The sequence below is a fragment of the Equus quagga genome, chromosome 11 (assembly GCF_021613505.1).
Source record: "Equus quagga isolate Etosha38 chromosome 11, UCLA_HA_Equagga_1.0, whole genome shotgun sequence".
NCBI classification, from domain to species: domain Eukaryota; kingdom Metazoa; phylum Chordata; class Mammalia; order Perissodactyla; family Equidae; genus Equus; species Equus quagga.
In genome coordinates this window covers 50,553,879-50,576,004 of record NC_060277.1, presented here as the reverse complement: position 1 = coordinate 50,576,004, position 22,126 = coordinate 50,553,879, and the positions used below count along the sequence as shown (strand labels likewise).

General features: G+C 41.6%; 1 protein-coding gene across 2 annotated transcripts in view; it reads left to right on the top strand.

The window, feature by feature from the left end:
- Nucleotides 1–13,729, top strand: part of IRAK1BP1 (interleukin 1 receptor associated kinase 1 binding protein 1) — a 42,990-nt gene extending 29,261 nt beyond the window's left edge. The window contains exons 3-4 of one of the 2 annotated variants that reach the window (XM_046674262.1): nucleotides 12,623–12,764; nucleotides 13,470–13,729. In XM_046674262.1, the coding sequence (XP_046530218.1) occupies nucleotides 12,623–12,764; nucleotides 13,470–13,591 (264 nt within the window). In that variant the 3' untranslated portion in view covers nucleotides 13,592–13,729. Of the gene's footprint in view, nucleotides 1–8,148; nucleotides 8,280–8,388; nucleotides 10,471–12,622; nucleotides 12,765–13,469 lie in introns of those variants that run through there. The other variant, XM_046674261.1, reaches the window with a different exon arrangement.
- Nucleotides 13,730–22,126: the final 8,397 nt, after the last annotated feature.

The following is a 22,126-nucleotide window of genomic DNA, read 5'->3' as shown; positions in this document are numbered from 1 at the left end:
CAAAGGCCGGCTCTGCGACCCGGAGGGGAAGCGCCGGAGTTCCGCCCAGGTACCAGACAAAACTCTCTGTCTGCCATTAGCAGAGGGGACACGCCCAGCATTCAAGGCTCCGGGAGAGGCCCGGAGAGAATCCCAGAGGGAGGGGCGACGCCCAGCTGTTGCCTGCCCCGTGGGACTAGGGATAGCTGGAGATCTCGGAGAGGACTGGGGCTGGGGGGAGTTCCAGAGACCCAGCTTCGTAGCCTAGGGGGAAACCCTACAGGCTCACAGCAGCCTTAGGGAAAGCCTCTGCACAGCACCAGTAGAAGGCACCCAGCCGCCAGCCATAAGGCTGGAAGACCCCAGGGCAAAAGCAGCATAGCTAGGTGAACTAACCACAGACTGTAGAAGATGCCAATAGCTCTCCTGCGACCCATAGAGGACAAGTGAGATTTTGTGGGTGCCGTCAGCAACGGAGAGACAAATATAAGTGATCCCACCCCTGGCCGCTGGAAAAGCCCATAACACCGTTGAAGACCCCAAGGAGAGAGCACATCTAGGTGGGCTGCAACAGTAGGCACCAGCAGCCTGAAGCCCCCCTGTGACGGCCCCCACGGCAGAGGAGGGAATCCAAAGGGCCACTGTGGCTACGAGGAGGGGCCCAGGCCCAGTTAGCAACTGCGGACAGAGTTCCTGGTTGGTGCAGTATAAACAGCTGCTCCCCTACCGCAGCAGCTGAAACAAGTGAAAGGAGCAACTAAAGTCTATCTCCATGCGGAGGCACAAATCAACAACATCAAGCAATATGAAAAAATACATTAAATCTCCAGAACAGAAAGAAAGCAACAAATACACAGAAAACAATCCCAAAGAAAATGAGATGTATAACCTAAATGACGATGACTTCAAAACAGCCATCATTAAGATTCTCAATGAGTTAAGAGAGAATTCTGACCGACAACTCAACGAGTTCAGGAGCTATGTCACAAAAGAGTTTGATACGATAAAGAAGAACCAAACAGAAATATTGGAAATGAAGAACACAATAGAGGAGATTAAGAAAAATCTAGATGCTCTGAACAGTAGGGCCGATAATATGGAGGAAAGAATTAGCAATTTGGAAGATGGCAATATAGAATTGCTGCAGGCAGAGGAGGAGAGAGAAGCAAGACTTAAAAGAAATGAAGAAACTCTCCGAGAATTATCAGACACAATTAGGAGATGCAACGTAAGGATTATAGGTATACCAGAGGGAGAAGAGAAGGAGAAAGGGGCAGAAAACCTATTCAAAGAAATAATGGCTGAGAACTTCCCAAATCTGGTGAGGGAGATGGATCTTCAGGTGACAGAAGCCAATAGATCTCCAAACTTTATCAATGCAAGAAGACCAACTCCACGGCATATAGTAGTGAAGCTAGCAAAAGTCAACGACAAGGAGAAAATATTAAGGACAGCCAGGGAAAAGAAACTAACCTACAAAGGAACCCCCATCAGGCTATCAGCAGATTTCTCAGCAGAAACTTTACAGGCTAGAAGAGAGTGGAATGATATATTCAAAAATCTGAAGGACAAAAATCTACAGCCGAGAATTCTCTACCCAGCGAAAATATCCTTCAAATACGATGGAGAAATAAAAACTTTCCCAGATAAACAAAAATTAAGGGAGTTCATTGCCACAAAACCTCCTCTTCAGGAAATCCTCAGGAAAACCCTCATTCCTGAAAAATCCAAAAAAGGAAAGGGGCTACAAAACCAAGAGCAGAGGAGATAAGTAGAAGGACAACAACAGAGAGTAGCAGCTCTACATCAGAACAGATTAAACCATGGGACGAGAAACAAAGGAAACTGAAAAAAAACGGAAAACAAGACACAAAATGGGAGTGGTAGGCCCCCACGTCTCAATAATCACTCTAAATGTAAATGGATTGAACTCCCCAATCAAAAGACACAGAGTGGCAGGATGGATCAAAGAACAAGATCCAAAATATGCTGCCTCCAGGAAACACACCTCAGCCCCAAAGACAAACACAGACTCAGAGTGAAGGGATGGAGAACAATACTCCAAGCTAATAATGAACAAAAGAAAGCAGGTGTCGCTATACTAATATCAGACAAGGTAGATTTCAAAGCAAAACAGATAAAGAAAGATAAAGAGGGACAGTATATAATGATAAAAGGGACTCTCCACCAAGAAGACATAACACTTATAAATATATACGCACCCAACACAGGAGCACCAAAATTTGTAAAGCAACTCTTAATAGAACTAAAAGAAGACATCAACAACAATACAATAATAGTAGGGGACCTCAACACACCATTAACACCAATGGACAGAACATCCAGACAGAAAATCAACAAGGAAATAATAGAATTAAATGAAAAATTAGACCAGATGGACTTAATAGATATATATAGAACACTTCATCCAAAAACAGCAGGATACACATTCTTCTCAAGTGCACATGGAACATTCTCAAGGATTGACCATATTTTGGGAACCAAAGCAAACATCAATAAATACAAGAGAGTTGAAATAATATCAAGCATCTTTTCTGATCATAATGCTATTAAACTAGAAATCAACTACAAGAAAAAAGCAGAGAAAGGTGCAAAAATGTGGAGACTAAACAACACGCTTCTCAACAAACAATGGATCATTGAAGAAATTAAAGAAGAAATCATATTTTATCTGGAGACTAATGAAAATGAGAACACGACATACCAAATCATTTGGGATGCAGCAAAAGCAGTCCTAAGAGGGAAATTCATCGCAATACAGGCTCACCTCACTAAACAAGAAAAAGCTCACATAAGCAACCTCAAACGACGCCTAACAGAACTAGAAAAAGAAGAACAAACAAAGCCCAGAGTCAGTAGAAGGAGGGAAATAATAAAAATAAGAGCAGAAATAAACGATATTGAAACAAAAAAGACAATAGAAAGGATCAATGAAACAAAGAGTTGGTTCTTCGAAAGAATTAACAAAATCGACAAACCCCTAGCCAGACTCACCAAGAAAAGAAGAGAGAAATCGCAAATTAATAAAATTAGGAATGACAGGGGAGAAATCACAACAGATACCAATGAAATTCAAGAGATCATAAGAGAATACTATGAAAAACTATATGCCAACAAATTGAACAACCTGGAAGAAATGGACAAATTCCTAGACTCCTACAATCTCCCCAAACTGAATCAGGAAGAAATGGAGAATCTGAATAGGCCAATCACAAGTAAGGAAATAGAAACGGTAATCAAAAACCTCCCCAAAAATAAGAGTCCAGGACCAGACGGCTTCTCTGGAGAATTCTACCAAACATTCAAAGAAGACTTAATACCTATTCTCCTCAAACTGTTCCAGAAAATTGAGAAAGATGGAGAACTCCCTAACACATTCTATGAAGCCAACATCACTCTGATCCCCAAACCTGACAAGGACAACACAAAGAAGGAGAACTACAGGCCGATATCACTGATGAACATAGATGCAAAAATCCTCAACAAAATTTTGGCAAACCAATTACAGCAATACATCAAAAAGATTATACACCATGATCAAGTGGGATTTATACCAGGGACACAGGGATGGTTCAACATCCGCAAGTCAATCAACGTGATACACTACATCAACAAAATGAAAAAGAAAAACCACATGATCATCTCAATAGATGCAGAGAAAGCATTCGACAAGATCCAACACCCATTTATGATAAAAACCCTCAGTAAAATGGGTATAGAAGGAAAGTACCTCAACATAATAAAGGCCATATATGATAGACCCACAGCCAACATCATACTCAATGGACAAAAACTGAAAGCCATCCCACTGAGGACAGGAACAAGACAAGGGTGCCCACTTTCACCACTCCTATTCAACATAGTACTGGAGGTGCTGGCCAGAGCAATTCGGCAGGAAAAAGAAATAAAAGGAATTCAAATAGGTAACGAAGAAGTAAAACTCTCGTTGTTTGCAGACGACATGATCTTATATATAGAAAACCCCAAAGAATCCACAGAAAAACTATTAGAAATAATCAACAACTACAGCAAAGTAGCAGGGTATAAAATTAACGTGCATAAATCAGTAGCATTTCTATACATTAACAATGAACTAACAGAAAAAGAACTCAAGAACTCAATCCCATTCACAATCGCAACGAAAAGAATAAAATACCTTGGGATAAACTTAACCAAGGAAGTGAAGGATCTATACAATGAAAACTACAAGACTTTCTTGAAAGAAATTGATGATGACATAAAGAGATGGAAAGACATTCCTTGCACATGGATTGGAAGAATAAACATAGTTAAAATGTCCATACTACCTAAAGCAATATACAGATTCAATGCTATCCCAATCAGAATCCCAAGAACATTCTTCACAGAAATTGAACAAAGAATCCTAAAATTCATATGGGGCAACAAAAGACCGTGAATTGCTAAAGCAATCCTGAGCAAGAAAAACAAAGCCGGCGGAATCACAATCCCCGATTTCAAAACATACTACAAAGCTACAGTGATCAAAACAGCATGGTACTGGTACAAAAACAGGCCCACAGATCAATGGAACAGAATTGAAAGCCCCGAGATAAAACCACACATCTATGGACAGCTAATCTTTGATAAAGGAGCAGAGGGCCTACAATGGAGAAAAGAAAGTCTCTTCAACAAATGGTGCTGGGAAAACTGGACAGCCACATGCAAAAGATTGAAAATTGACCAGTCTTTTTCACCACACACCAAAATAAACTCAAAATGGATCAAAGACCTAAAGATTAGTCCTGAGACAATAAGTCTTTTGGAAGAAAATATAGGCAGTACACTCTTTGACATCAGTTTCAAAAGAATCTTTTCAGACGCTGTAACTCCTCAGTTGAGGGAAGCAATAGAAAGAATAAACAAATGGGACTTCATCAGACTAAAGAGCTTCTTCAAGGCAAGGGAAAACAGGATTGAAACAAAAAAACAGCTCACTAATTGGGAAAAAATATTTACAAGCCACTTATCCGACAAAGGGTTAATCTCCATAATATACAAAGAACTCACACTGCTTAACAACAAAAAAACAAACAACCCGATCAAAAAATGGGCAGAGGACATGAACAGACATTTCTCAAAAGAAGATATGAATATGGCCAATAAACACATGAAAAGATGTTCATCATCGCTAATCATCAGGGAAATGCAAATCAAAACTACACTAAGATATCACCTTACACCCGTTAGATTGGCAAAAACATCCAAAACCAAGAGTGACAAATGTTGGAGAGGTTGTGGAGAAAAAGGAACCCTCATACACTGTTGGTGGGAATGCAAACTGGTACAGCCACTATGGAAAACAGTATGGAGACATCTCAAAAAGTTAAAAATAGAAATACCCTATGACCCAGCCATCCCATTACTGGGTATCTATCCTAAGAACCTGATATCAGAAATCTCAAGAGTCCGTTGCACCCCTATGTTCATCGCAGCATTATTTACAATAGCCAAGACGTGGAACCAGCCTACATGCCCAGAAACTGATGATTGGATAAAGAAGATGTGGTATATATACACAATGGAATACTACTCAGCCATAAAAAAAGACAAAATTGGCCCATTCACAACAACGTGGATGGACCTCGAGGGTATTATGTTAAGCGAAATAAGCCAGTCAGAGAAAGACGAACTCTATATGACTCCACTCATAGGTGGAAATTAGTATATTGAGAAGGAGATCTGATCGGTGGTTACCAGGGAAAAGGGGGGGTGGGGGGAGGGCACAGAGGGGGAAGTGGTGTACCCACAACATGACTAACAAAAATGTACAACTGAAATCTCACAAGGTTGTAATCTATCATAACATTAATAAAAAAAAAAATAAAGTGAAAGAGAAATTAGAAAGTGCATAAATTTAAGGGAGAAATAATGCCAATTCTATACAAACTTTTCCAGAAAATAAAAAGGGAATACTTCCCAATTCATTATTTGGGGCCAGAGGATAAGACAACCAGGGAAAAAAGCATTACAAGCAAAGAAAACTAGAGACCAATATCCCATCATAAACATATGTGCAAAAATTATAAACAAAATTTTAGCAAATCAAATCCGGTGATATATAAAAAAGATAATACATAATGGCCTGGGAATGAAATGTTGGTTTAACATTCAAAAATTAATCTAATTTACCATATCAACAAAGTTAAAAAGAAATACCATACGATCATCTCAGTAGATGCAAAAAAAAAAAATTTAACAAAATCCAGCATCCATTCCTAATAAAAATTCTCAGCAAACTAGTAATAGTAGGGAACTTCCTCAAACCAATAAAGGGAATTTTATGAAAATTCTATGCTAACATCATACTTAGCCAGCCCTAGTGGTCTAGTGGTTAAGATTCAGTGCTCTCATCGCCAAGGCCCAGCTGCGTGTTGCTGTGATGCTGAAAGCTATGCCACTGGTGTTTCAAAAACCAGCAGGGTCACCTATGGTGGACGGATTTCAGTGGAGCTTCCAGACTAACACAGAGTAGGAAGAAGGACCTGGACACCCACTCCCAAAAACATTGGCCATGAGAACCCTCTGAAGAGCAGCGGAGCACTGTCTGATAGAGCGCCAGAGGGGAGAGCAAGTGCCAAAAACCGGACAGGTTCTGCTGTGCTGGCCACTGACAGCACTACAACATACTGCATGGTGAAACTCTGACTGCTTTGTGCCTCACATCGGGAACAAGACCAAGATATCTACTCGCATGACTTCTGTTCAACATTGTACTTCAAGTTCCAGCCAGTGCAGTCAGGCAAGGAGAAGAAAGAAAAGGCATCGAGACGAGAAAGTCAGAAGTAAAACTGTCCTTACTCATGGGCAACATGACCATCTATCTAGAAAATCTGATGAAACCTACAAAAAAAGACACTAGAACTAATAAGCATCAAAAATATAAAATACCTAGGGATAAATCTGATTTTAAAAATGTGAAAGACCTGTATGCTGAAAAATACAAGACATTGCTAAGAGAAATTAAAGACCTAAATAAATGGAGAAGCATACCTTGTTTATGATTTGGAAGAGTCAATATCATTAAGATATCAGGTCTTCCTTGATTGATCTACATATATAGATTACTGCAAATCTCAGTCAGCTTTTTTAAAAATAGAAATTGACAAACTGATTGTAAAATACATTACTGACAGTATTGAAGCCAGATGGAACGTTAGTTTGCCCTGGATAACATTTGATTGAAGGCAGTGTTGTGCATCGGATGCGATGACTCAGGAGGTCCCCTCACCCCTCTCTTTCTCTTTGCTACTCCAGCCTACTCCAGTACCTGTACTTTTTTGTTTTACATATTGAGCCTGTGTAAATTTTCCTTAGAAGAAAAAGTTTAGTCTGCTTCCATGAAAAGTTTTGTGTGTGTGTGTGCGGAAGATTGGCCCTGAGCTAACATCTGTTGCTAATCTTCCTGGGTTTTTTTTCCCTCCTCAGAGCCCCAGTACATAGTTGAATAGCCTAGTTGTAAATCCTCCTAGTTCTTCTATGTGAGTTGCCACCACAGAATGGCTTGATGAGCCGTGTATAGCTCTGCGCCCAGGATCTGAACCAGTGCACCCCAGGCCGCTGAAGCTGAGCGTGCAAACCTAACCACAATGCCACTGGTCTAGCCCTGTAAAGTTTTAAGATTACTGCTTTAAAGTATTGCTGAAATAAGAACTGCTTTCACATAGTTAAGGTAGAGGTCTTAGTGAAATAGATGAGCTTCCACATTTAGATCTGAAAATAACTACTGGAAGAAGAAATGTAGCTCAGTCACAGCAGAGAAGTATGATGGAATTACTGCTAATCAGGAAGCTAATGGCGTAGATTCAGGTAGGGACTCATGAAAAACTCACCTGGGTTAGAATTTAGCCAGATAGTAAAGTTGAAGGGGAAACTCTCCAATCTGTTTCATAAAACATCCCTGACTGGTTTAAAATGAATTTTAAAATAATATTAGATAAATTACAAAATTTATAAGCAAAAATAAATTTAGTAATAATTTGTTTGTAAGTATTAAATAGGCTTTTCTTATCTGTTACTATAAAATGACCTCATTGTAATCAGGCTTCACTTTTTTTACTCACATTTAGAGAAAATTTTGAAATAATGCATCAGGCATAAAAATAATTTCAAATGTCTTTTCATTTACAGGTCTGCATTACATTTACTGAATTTGGAAAAATGCAAAATATTTGTAACTTTCTTGTTGAAAAGCTAGATAGCTCTGTTGTCATCAGCCCACCCCAGTTCTATCACACTCCAGGTTCTCTTGAGAATCTTAGGTAAGTTAAGCACATCTTTAACACTAAATTATCAGTTAATTAAACAAAACTATTCAGTGCTACAGTTCATTGAATATCACATTAATAATCTCTGCATTTAATTCCTAAGACGGCAAGCCTGTCTCGTTGCTGTTGAAAATGCATGGCGCAAGGCTCAAGAAGTCTGTCACCTTGTTGGCCAAACTCTAGGAAAACCTTTATTAATCAAAGAAGAAGAAACCAAAGAATGGGAAGGCCAAACAGACGACCACCAGTCATCCAGCCTCTCAAGTGCATCATCTGTACAACAAAAAATCAAGAGTGCAACGCTATATGCTGCTTCAAAAGTATTTATAACTTTTGAAGTAAAGGGCAAAGAAAAGACTAAAAAACATCTCTAAAATTCCAACCAAAATATATTGTGTTTGTATCTTTTTGTTTATTTTTATACTTTTTATAATGTTTGCTTTTGTCCTGAATATTTATATTGTGTAGTGTTAAAGTATTTCTCCCCAAAATCTGTCACTCCTTGAATACAGTGCCCACAGAGTAGTTATGTGACTTGGTATTTTTAAAAACTTACTATGGGAAATACTCTTTGGAAATAAAAGTGTTGTGTGTGCACACTTGTAATACTGACAATTCCTATAGGGGCATGTGTAAGTGATTTTTACGTTTCTAACTACAGGAAGAAATATTGACACAGTTATTAGCATGATTCTTAACATTAATAGAAAGAATGATGAGCAACACATAACTTTGATAAAAGGGTAGTGAGGTATACTAGGAACATATTTTGATGCCAGAAGGAAAGGCGGTATATGGAGCAGAGCCTCCTCACCAGGGCTCCTTCGCTTATGCCAGCACTCTCCCGTACAGATAGAATGCGAGCCACGTGCATAGCTAAAATGCCCTCGTAGACACATGTTAAAGTAAAGAGTAAAAAATAAAAAAAGATACAGTTGAAACTAATTTTAATTATTTAATGCAGTATATCCAAAATATCATTTCAGCATGTAATACATATTTTTAAAGTAACTGTTGGATATTTTATATTTTTCTTTACTGTCTTCTAAATCCAGTGTATTTTTTTATCTTACAGCACATCTCAATTCAGATGCTAAATTTTCATCAGAAATACTTGATCTGTATTTAAGTTTCCTCATGTGTAGTTGAAAAAATAGATTCACACGCCCAGGTGTTTCCAAACATGCTTAAAAGATCTACTAACTTGATCAAGTGTCAGTTTTTAAATTAAAATTTTAAAATTCAGTTCCTTGATTGCACTACCCGCATTTCAAGTACTCGGAAGCCGGAAGTGGCTGACAGCTGCCATGTGGGACAGCACAGGGTTACACACCGAGATGACACTGATCCTTACGGCTCTCTGAGATGTGTCACTGCTGTTGGATACACATTATCTACAGGTTACCATATGCCAGGTCTCTTACGCAGCATAGGCTTTCCATTCCTTACACACAATAGGTCCTAGGGTTTTCCCTCTGATATATACACGTCATACCAATATTTCTTTTTTACGACATACACCAGTATGTGGCTTCCCTCCCCACTCACTTAAGTGGCACTGAAACAATTGTAGCCGTCTATTCTGTAGTGTCCTTGGCGGGGAGGGAGTGTGGAAGCTAAAAAGAAAAGTTTTAGAATCCAGCACCGCTCTGTTCAAATCCTTACTTCACTGCTAGAATGTCAGCTCCTTTCGAATGGAGATTTTGTCTGCTTGGCTCATGGCCGCGTCCTCAGACCCGGCACCCTGGCAGGGCCAGCACAGAGCAGGCTCTCCAGTAACTGCTGAGCGTGTCCACCAGCTGTGTAGACTCGGCCAGGCACTTTAACCTCTTTAAGCCTCTCTCCTCACCTAGGAAATGAGGCTAATAATTCTTACTTTGCAGTGTTATTACTATAAGGATTAAGTTGAGAAATATAAGACCACAGAATACCGCCTAGCCCACAGCAGTCACTCAGTAAATGGTGGCTAGTGTATCAACTGCATTCTTTGATTACTGTCAGCCCAATTAAAAGTCTTTTCCAAATCCTCCATTAAGATGAATTTTTAAATATATTAAAAATAGTTATCAGAAAACGAGTTTGGTATGTTGAATTTTTCTTTCCAAAAAAGGTTAAATTTTATCTTAGCTTTTATTTATCCAGTTGGGTAGAAAAGTACAATTGGGATTGTACATGAAGAAAAAAATTGTTCAAGGACTGGCCCAGTGGTGCAGCGGTTAAGTTCGAATTTTCCACTTCAGTGGCCCAGGGTTCACCGGTTCAGATCCCAGGTGTGGACATTTGCACCACTTGACAAGCCATGCTGTGGCAGGCCTCCCACATAGAAAGTAGAGGAAGATGGGCACGGATGTTAGCTCAGGGCTAATCCTCCTCCTCAAAAAAAAAAATTGTTCATACTCAAAAATTGATTCATGTGCGTAGATTTTTCTTAGCCATGGCTTCATTATATTTTTGGTTCCATCATATTTGCTAAAGAAGGTTTTCAACTTAGCGTATGAAAAAAACAAATTTTAAGTTAGCAAACACTTTTGAGAATTTACAGGAATTTTTAAAGACGTTGCTTCAAAAAAAATCCTGTAAAATGGACAGTCCTATTCTAGACGACAGCTAGGAGAAGAAATCTTTCAAAGATTGGACTTGTTTATGGATGACATCCTGTGTACCTAAGAGTAAGGGTATCAAATTTAGTTCTCAGTTGATGGCAATCTAATTTTTGACACATGGCATGCCGTGGAGTCTCACAATGAAGGACTTGGGGGACCTGTGCCACAAAGCCTGACAGAATAAACCTATCTCAAACTTAGTCCTGACAGAATTTCTTTCTTCTGAACCCTCTTTAAAAAAACTCGTTCCAGCCTATGACCCAGCCATCCCATTACTGGGTATCTATCCTAAGAACCTGAAATCAGAAATCCCAAGAGTCCCTTGCAACCCTATGTTCATCGCAGCATTATTTACAATAGCCAAGACGTGGAACCAGCCTACATGCCCAGAAACTGATGATTGGATAAAGAAGATGTGGTATATATACACAATGGAATACTACTCAGCCATAAAAAAAGACAAAATTGGCCCATTCACAACAACGTGGATGGACCTCGAGGGTATTAAGTTAAGCGAAATAAGCCAGTCAGAGAAAGACGAACTCTATATGACTCCACTCATAGGTGGAAGTTAGTATATTGATAAGGAGATCTGATCGGTGGTTACCAGGGAAAAGGGGGGTGGGGGGAGGGCACAAAGGGGGAAGAGGTGTACCCACAACATGACTAACAAAAATGTACAACTGAAATCTCACAAGGTTGTAATCTATCATAACATTAATAAAAAAAAAAAAAAAACTCGATTCAGGGGCCGGCTCTGTGGCCGCCTGGTGAAGTTCGCATGCTCCGCTGCGGTGGCCCAGGTTTCCCCGGTTCAGATCCTGGGCACAGACATGGCACCACTTATCAGGCCATGCTGAGGGGGCATCCCACATGCCACAACTTTGTACCAGGGGGCTTTGGGGAGAAAAAGGAAAAATAAAACCTTTAAAAAATATTTTTTTTAAAGCATCATGTCTAAAAAAAAAAATCTTTCCAGAAAGCAGCAAATTATTGTTTTCTGAAAGAAGAAACATTTTCTAATTAGGATATTTGAAGCAGACCACTATATTCCAAGCTCCTTTTTAAAAGGAAATACTATTAAAATAAGATTTCTGAATATTACCAATAAAATTTAGGATTCCATTCAGTTACACGCTAAAGATTACTTTTTTTGTAGTACCAATTTACCTTACTTTTATCAGTATTCTTACTTGAGAGTTAATTTGAGTTAATGTAAATAAATACGACCTGGAAAAATAATTTGTCACGTATGATGCTGTGCACCATTCACATCCCAGAATTATTGTGATATTCTCAGGAATTTAAGTTGAGGATATCCCAGTTCTGTCAGATTTGTTGACCAGAATTTGATAGTAAGGAATTCTTCTCATTGGCCTAAAAAACTAAAAACATGAATTATGAAGTCAAAAGTGGGAGTTTAATGTATTATCTACATAACAAAATTATATGGGAGGCAAATGCTTGTTACTCATTCCAGAAAAAACGCTATATAAATTGCCCTAACATAAACATTTACTATTTTTTATGCAGGTTGTATTTGCAGCCAGACAGCTTCTGGTCATCATCTAATGTGGCCTCAGTTGCTTTCACATGCTCAGTTATGTTACAAGGCAAGATTCACAGTGGCTAATCCAAGTCAGACACTGCTCTCGGGGTGAGGTAATATTTTTCAAGAGGGATTGCTTGTACTCTTTTATTGAAAGAGTAACACTTTTCTTACCTGTTTATCAGGAGGACGTTTCTGTTTCAGCCACTCTTCGGGACCCCCGGTTTCAACATGGCAGCCAACAGTCGCTCCCAGTTAGCCGCGACACTCGCATAGGGTCACCAGTCCCACCTCAAAATGAACAAATGCTGGCTTTGGTCTTCAAATGTAAGTTGGTTCTCTTATAACAGTGAAAAAACCAGAAGACTAAACAAAAACATATTTGGTACACAGGGTTTAAAATTTATCAGGGTTTCACATGCTCAGTACAATTAAGAGACAATATTAGTGAGCCCCAAAACAAAAATCAGTTTCCATACCAAGAGGTAAAAAACCCACGTGGCAGGAGAAAGTGCTAATCTAATCCAGAAACAAGTGAGTGATCCCTGAATTAAAAAACGTATCCTCCAAATACCACGTAGGAACATGGTGCCATGGCGGGGGAGGGATCTACTTTTCAAAATACAGAGCTACCATCGCTTATCCTCCGTTCCTTCCCTTCTATAAGCAGTTGTGGGCAAAGAGTCAAAAACAGGTAAATACTTCCAACGTTTCAAACCTATCTCAGTTTTACACTGATCACATTAATCACAGCCTAATTATTCTTTTATCTGTCTCTACACAAGACTGTGTGTAGCGTCCTCACCTCAGTAGTAGGGCTGTGTCTTAAACATTTCTTTTCCCGGTATCTGGCTAATGAAAGGTTAAGGGGAAGGAAGGCGGGCTGTCAGATACTTTGCTTTCTTCCCGAATCAGAGGGATGGTCTGTATAGCAGAGTACTCGAACGCTGGTACGCATGGGAGCAGGAAGGGGAGTGCGGGTCATTGATTCCAGAATCTGTGTTCAAACTCTGCACCTTTTCTCTCGAATAGGCACGCTTCTGTTTCTCCAAAGCTTAGCTTTCTCAGAAAAGAAGTCCGTGGCTATGCAACAACATGCAGTTTGTTGTCTCAACTCGTCTCTTCAACTGTGTCAGAACGTACATGCATTTTAAGCTTACTGGATCAGCTCTCAGGGGTGTTTGTCCTTCACCTCCTGTCCCCACTGAGGGTGACGATCACTGTGCCACACGTTCCTCACCAGGAGGGCACACGCACTGCTCAGGGGAAGGCGTTTTTGACATTCTGACTGCAGCCACTACATAACTGCATCTAATAAAGTCGGTTAACTGGTAACTTTTAATAAAGAGATGCTTAAATTGAATTTGTTTCCATTAGCATTAATTTTACTTTGAAAGCCTATTTTAGAAAATCATATTTGTACTTGACAGCAATAGTGAATTTGTAGAAATGAAAACTCATACAAAAACAGTTTATATTTTTTATTCAATCAGCCATATTGTAATTCCATTTTAAAAGAATTAGTATACTAATAATCATTATTAGTATAACGATTCAATTAGTTGATTCAAATAAATCAACTCCAGCCCAAGTATGTAAATAGCATCAAAATAAAGTTTTTCTTAGTTCATGCTAAATTAATCATGAAAAACTAAGGTATTACATTCTATATTGGAGTAGGGAGTAAAGTGTAACGAACTCAAAGTTGAATGTCAACCAAATAAAATACAAAATTATTTTTAATATTTCATGTTTCATTAGCTCAATACCTACAAAGTGAGCATAGATTTCTTCTTCGTCTTCATTGTACCTATTCCTAAAATAATACAGATACAGTGATACAGACTTATATGGTCTGCAAAGAAACCAATATGAATTTTCAGCTAAAATCTTTAAAAAATGTATTTGCAAACCACAGAGGTCAGCATATATTTGAGGAGTAACTATATTGATTTCATTCTATAGGAATGTTGAGAATTCACAGTATCCCACGTTACTAAAACTTACATTCACTTAAAATATTCAGTTGTTCAGTGCTTCATTTGAATAATAAGAAAGAAAATTGACGATCTCACAAATATTAAATCCAACACTAGAAATGTTTCATCTAAATGTTTAGACACTTCATTGACCAATATTAACTAATGATTTTTCAAATTGGCAATAAGTGGAAACACTTCAGCAACCACACGGCTGCATGACCGTGAGACACCCGCCGCCCTGAGATTGGACAGATGCCAGCCCCTCACTGCGCGCAGCAGCCCTGAGGCAGGAAGAGCAGAAACCGCAGCGTTCTCCGCGAGCCGCCCACCGCGGCTTCCCTGCGTGTACGCAGAGTGCGCAGAAGGGGCCACGGCAGGCGAGAGAACACGAGCTTGACAGGCAGGGCGTGGCAGGGCTGCCCGCCCGCCTCCGCGAGGGCAAGTGCAGGCAGTGCGGCCAGGCTGCGGTTGCCGTCGGCGACTTACCGGGACCGATGCGTGCTGTGTGCACAGCCCTGGATAAAAGCCGTGCCTCTATAGCCACGTGAGCATCAAGACAGAAAGAAACATGTAAGTCTAAAGACTTTTTAAAAATCATGACTAGGAATATGGAATGTAGTATAGTTGTAATGCTACACATGCAAGCAACATCATTTATGAAGGAGGGGCAAATGCTAAAATTAAAATGCTTGAAATTAATAAAATGTATGAGAAATCATCAAAGTTTTGTTTAGTTTTTTTCTTAAAAAAAAAAAAAAATTCCGGGGGCTGGTGTAGCGGTGAAGTTCGCATACTCTGGTTCGGTGGCCCAGGGTTCACAGGTTCAGATCCCGGGCTTGGACCTACACACCACTCAACAAGCCATGCTGTGATGGTGTCCCACATACGAAATAGAGGAAGATTGGCACAGATGTTCGTTCAGGGCCAATCTTCCTCACCAAAACACACACACACACACACACACACACACAAAACAAAAAATTCTGAATACCCTTCTCCTCTTCCTATGCTGTCTCACAGATTGCTATTTCCCATGAATGCTCCCTCGCTAGTCATATACAGTCAAGACAAACAGCCCAAAAGCTTGCATGTGTCCATAATTGAGTGTGCCACATCGCAAATAAGGCCAGACTTCTTTTAATTTTTGCCACTGAGAAGATGAATTATCATGGATGGAGAGGTTTTCGTAACTGATTTGGAAAAAAGTGGATTATGTGTTTTAAAAAGTTTCTCAAGTCTTGATAATAGTGATAGAAAACTAAGGTATATTGTGTTACCTACGTCATATTATATTTCGAATTAAGATATTATGTATAAAATGAAGTTAGGAAAGGTCTTTTAGGAACATCTGGAAGATTCACCAGGCGTCTGATAGTCTACTTAATATTTATTAAATCCGTGTTATTCCCGCATAAATATTTTAAAGGCAGAATTTGAAGGCAGATTTATTTCATATAAATGTACCCTATCTTGTCTTTAATAAGCAATGCTTCATGTCTTCACTCTCCGGTATGACCATCTACAGCCATCGCAATAGTCAAAAAGCCTTCAAAATAAATACAATGCTTAAGACAAAAACGGCATTCTGCATATTAATACGCAGCAGACGAGGTTGCTTTTTGCTTCTGTCCCGCTGTCACCGCTGAGGGACTTGTCTTCCTTCCAACCGTGATGAGTTCATCTGTGTAAAAGAAAGAGAAAATACACACCCCCTCCATATTGTGCCCAGTAAACGTTCTGTTGTTCGCGGAATGTGGGGTCTGTGACTTCCCCTCTCAAGTTGTTAGTTTTCGTCCTCGACATCCACGTTCCCTCTCTCTTTCCGTGTCCTCTCTCCGGTCCCAAGCGGGCCCCTCGCGCCGTCCGCCCCCGGTTTCCGTCGGGCCCGCGCCCCAGCCCGGCCGCGCCGTCCACAGCGCTGAGGGCCCTGCCGCCAGGGGCAGGGGACCCCGTGCTCCTTCCGCCCGGGGACCGCGTGTCACCAGGGCGCAAACCTGCCGCTGCGGACTCAGAGCAGAACCTCCTGAGGAAACTATTTGTGGAAACTGGTTGGCTTGGTGACTAACTTTTGACAGAAAAACCCATTTGCGGTAGAGTCAATAGTTACTGTTTGCGGAATGATCGACAGACGTACAGATGTGGAGCTCGGCTGTGTAAGAGCTACAAAAATACCTAAAGAAATGGAAGACGGGCTGTAACGGAAGGACACGTGGCCATCAATCAAGAGTCAGAAAGGCGCAGACGACAGCACGAGCCAAACCAACAGCGACCCTGCGCCGGGAAGCCCAGCTCCCGACCCCCGCAGGCCGGAAGGGAGCCCCGAAATACTCGTCGGCCCAAACGCCGGTCCAGGGCCCGCGTGCAGGGTCCTCGCCGGGCCCGCGCTCGGCTGCGTCCCGGGGTCTCGGTCCACGCGCAGCGGCGCCGACCTGTCCCCCGTCGAGGCCGGGATCCGGGCGGGCGCGCCGGGGACCCAGCCCCGGGGCGGAGCGTCTCCTGCGCTGGAGCCGGAGGCCCCGGACCGGCCCAGCGGGAGCCCAGGCCGCCGCCGGGCGCCCCCTCCCGCGCCGCGCGGCCAGGTCCCCGCGCTCGCTCCTCGCCTCGCGGTGGGGCGCAGGCGGCGGCTGCAGCGCCCGTAGCGGCGAGAGCCGCGCTCCGCCCGGGCGAGCGGGTGCCCCGCCCCCAGGCCCCCTCCCTCCGCCGTGACGCGGGGCCCGAGCATCGCCCCTGGGTGCGCGCTGCGCGCAGGCGCCGCCGCGGGGGGCTGGGCCGCACCTTCTCTGCCCGCTGCCTCCGGGCATTTCCGATTCACCGGCCGAGACAGAATCGGCCGCAGTCCGCTCAGAGCTCCATCTGAGACCCCAGCCATAGGCCATGGGACGTCCCTCCTTTGCCCAGTTGGTGTCAAGGGTCAGGATAGCCTTCGTGACCTCCGCATCCTTCACCCTCCTTATGCTGCCAAGGGCTGTACATTCTACCTCTTTCTCCCCTTTTCCTCTCAGGCCTCTACTCCGTTCCTATTGCACCTGCCTGAGCCCGGGCCACTGCCCCCACCGATCACCCTCCTCGGGTCTCAGAATGTAATTACTGGCAAATCCACGCCAGGACGCAGTGACCTAACTTAAACGCAACTCTGATCACGTTCTTCCCAGCTTAAAACTTTTTGGTGACTCCTGATGGCCAGCAGCATGAAAGGCAACACCCTCTGCGTGATCTCAAGGTCCCTCAAGACCTGGCCCCTGTGCTCTCCCCAGTCTCAGCCCTCCTCGCGGGCTCCAGGAGAATTGAACAGACTCCCTTCTCCGTGGTTACGTCCCCGGCTCGTCTGACTAATTCTCTCACCTTTGAGTCAAGAGCTCGGCTCTGACATTGTATCCTCCGGGACGGCCATCCCAGCTGGCTTAGACGACCTGTTGGGTCTTGAGGGCACGGGCATGTTTCTCTCCGTTGTAACAAAGATCGCTGCTCCAGCTATGTAGTTACCTATTTTTCTCACCCCACTCCTAGCAATTTATGACCTGGGTGCTCTGTACCAGGCACAGGCTTAAGCAGGTGTTATGAATTATTTAATACTTACAACTACCCTGTGAAGCAGCTTCTATTATCCCCATCATACACATGCAGTATGGGCTCAGAGAGCTTAAGAAATTTGTCTAACCTCACATGGCCAAGAGGCAGGGAACTCAGGAGTTCCTATTTTTTCAAATCACCCTCCGAGCGAGTGTGTGTGCAGCCAGAGTTGAAAACCACTGCTCTAGCCTGTGAGCTCCTGTAGGACAAGGGGCCACGGGTTTCATCTCTGGACCTGGCACAGCTACTGGGACAGAGGAGGTGTTTGTGGCATACCCTGAGGTTTTATTTGATCCTGTCCATCACTCTAGAAAGCAAGCCGTTCAGGAATCATGACTGCCGTTTTTAGATGTGCAAAGAGACCCAGAAAGTTAAGTGACTTGACGGTTCATAGATGGCAGTGCCATGGCTGAAGACTAGGGACCTGCGACTCCTCCTATGGGAGGAGTCTTTTCACCATCTTAGTTTTTTCTGGGACAGGCTCCCAGAGGAAGATTTCGTTGCGATTCTTCCTGGAAACCTTTGGCAGTAAGAGATTCGTTTTCACATCTGACTGGATTTAGAGCATCTGTGGGGCCAGAATACAGAGTTGAGAGGGACTGCTGACAAAAACAAAGAGGAGTAGCAAACGCACTTGGCAACATGGCTATTTTGATGTATAGCCTCAGAAGGAATTGCTTGAGCTACTGCAATTATCTCAAGATAATTGCAGGCCACGAAGCCACCAAGGTTGAAGGGTTTTTAAGTAAAGGAGTAACATGATCAGAATTGAATTTACTAAACACACATACACTCACCACCACTAAGAGTGCAGGGCATGTGTTGTCTGGGACAAAAGCAAACACAGGTAATGACGTCCATAGCAGGGCTGTTCATAATAACAAAAGATGGAAACAACCACATGTCTACTGGCAACAGAATGGTTACATTGTGATACGGTCACACAATAAGTATTAGTAGTGAAAACGAATGAATTATACCTTGTGTAAAAACATGAATAATTCTTGGAAATATGACAAAATTATTGTCGTATGAAGAGACAAAGTATGCCACCAAAAACGCAGAAGATATTAGACAGCACTCAGGCTCCTTATTTGTTAAAGAGAAATGTGATATCCATGTTTACACTTGCATACAATATATACAACTTGTTTCACAGATATTAGAGTGTTTATAATTCACAAGGCATCTATAAGTACATGTTACGTGTGTTATATAAGCACATTATACACTTGGTATAGGTGGACTGTGAAAACGTGGGTGACGGCACAAATGTTAGTACTGAGGAGATAACTGCATCTTTAAAATAGAGTTTAGCAGTGTGGAGTTCCTCGAAAAACTAAAAATAGAACTACCGTATGATCCAGCAATTCCACTTCTGGGTACATATCCAAAGGAAATGAAATCCGTCCCTCCAAGAGAAAGCTGTACCCCACGTTCACTGCAGCATTACTCACAATAGCTAAGCGTCCATCAGTAGATGAATGGATAAAGAAAATGTCGTGTGTATATATATATAATATATATATGATAGTTCACACACAGTGTGAAATATTATTCAGCCATAAAAAAGATGAAATCTTGCTATTTGTGGCAACATGGATGAAGCTGGAGGACATTATGCTAAGTGAAATGAGCCACAGAAAGACAAACGCTGTGTGCTCTCTCCTGTATGTGGAATCTAAGAAAGTCGAACTCGTGGGAGCAGAGGTGAGCAGTGGTTCCCGGGGCAGAGGAGGATGGGGAATCAGAGAGGCTGGTCAAAGGGCACAAACTTTCAGCTCGGAGATGAACAAGATCTTGGGATGTAATGTACAGCAGGGTGGTTATAGCTACTAACACTGCATTGTGTACTTCAAATTTGCTAAGAGAGTTGATCTGAAGCGTTCCTGTCACACCAAAAAAAACCCAAAAGGTAACTTATGTGAGGTGATGGATGTATGAATTAACTCGATTGTGGTAATAATTTCACAGTGTATATATCAAACCATCACGTTGTACACCTTAAATATATACAATTTTTATTTGTCAATTATACCTTAATACGTCTAGGAAAAAATAAAATACAAGTTTAGACCAAAAAGTGATAAGAATGAACTAATGAACACATATTTAAAATGAAACTCCTACTCTTTTTGCTAGCGATATTTCAACTATTTCTGTCAAAGGAGTAAAATATTCGCATTTCTTAGATTTCTTGGAAAAATACTGATATTAGGTAAAATAGGGAAAAGCAAATAGGAAGTGAGCAGGTAATATACACAATATCTTGAGACACTTTCTATATGCTCCTTAGTACCACAAGATGACAGAATTTAGAATCTATATTTATAACCTTTGCAATATTGTACTAAGCCAAAATGCTTGAGTCATAGTGTTCCAAAATAAAATTCCATTTGTAATATAGGCCATTTTAACCATTTCTCTAAATTAAAAGAAACTTGCTTTAACTAGGGATCAACAAATTAATAAATTTCTTAAGTAACTTCTAGGTAATTTTAATAACTTGTAAGAAGACATTGAAAACCTTTCTCAAAACTCAAGAAAGTGTCTCTTAGCTTGCCTTTCAACTGACAAGAATTATGAAAAGGTTAACCCACAAAGTAACTTCTTTTAAAGTCTTGACTGAAATGAATCTTAATTTTTTTATTTTTTTAAAGATTGGCACCTGAGCTAACAACTGTTGCCAATCTTTATTTTTCTTTCTGATTTTTCTCCCCAAATCCCCCCAGTACATAGCTGTATATTTCAGTTGTAGGTCCTTCTAGTTGTGGCGTGTGGGATGCCGCCTCAGCGTGGCCTGACAAGCGGTGCCATGTCCACGCCCAGGATCTGAACTGGTGAAACCCTGGGCTGCCAACGCGGAGCGCGCAAACCATGACTTGGCCACAGGGCTGGCCTTGAATCTTACTTTTAAAGATAAGCCATTATCTGAGTTTTGGTCTCACAATATCCAGCACATTAAAATTATTTACATAATACTTTCATGTTCCTAAAATAAAATGTCTCATTTTTGCATATTAGGGCTAGTGGTGGACAGGCATCCAAACTGTAATAGAAAAAAAATTAGCGTTTCTCAGGCTGCAAAGCTCTATTCATGCGGTTAGAATCTGACATTTCTTATTATGTTCAGGGCAGCTATTTTGCCCTAATTCCATTTCTGAGTCTCTTGGCTCATGACTTCATGTAAAAAATTAATCAAGGCAACACTCCTAAACAATTTCAAAGCTTTCTGTAAAACACGGCATATGTAGACTTGCTCTTAAGATTTCCACTGAATCATCCCTTGCCTATACGTAGTGATGAAACTACTCCCTGGTTAGATGAGCACAACGTTTGGCTTAATAAGCTGAATAAATTTTATTGGTACCAATTAATGCTTACAGTTAAGTTACAGTTTTGATATATTAGGTATTATAGATGGAATACCCATCACACATCACATGTGCACTTCTGGCCACACTTATGGATCAGTGTACACTGGGTTGCATCTCATGCATGGAATTATGAACTGAGACTGGCAGAGAAAATTATTCAAGGACTGTGAATCAGCATTCCGAACGTAACATATCAAGGGGTTAGAAGCCATGGCAGTAATGTAATCAAAAATGTTACATTGACCTCATGACTAAAATAAAGCCAAAAACGCTTCAAATGCTCCAGCCTGTTTAGTAGCCACGAGACTGTGCCTTGAAGAACTCCATCTACAGGGACCAAGGGCCCCAGCAGCTGTGCTCTGAATCTCATCACTGCCTTTGTGCTGTGGATTCCCACTTCCCTGAGGCTGCTCCCAGCCAATACTGGGTACGCAGGAATCCTAAAGCAGGTGCATACCTGGGAGACCGGGGACTCCTCTGATGGTCAGCTTTGGCTTGAGGACTCTCAGTTTTCCTGCCGAACGTGTTGTCCTTAGACTCCAAGGCCATCGAGGATGATTTCACCCAACCCTACTTCCCTCTCTCTTTCACTTGCGGTCTGACTTACATTGTGGTCTGAGGGATCTCCCAGCCTTTTCTGGCTCTCTCCCAATTTTCCTTCACAGGCATTTCCTTTATTCAAAGCCTTGTATGTTTAATCCCCTCTTGGGGGACCTGGACTAACATATATATCTAGAAATCTGTTGGGGATCAATTAAAA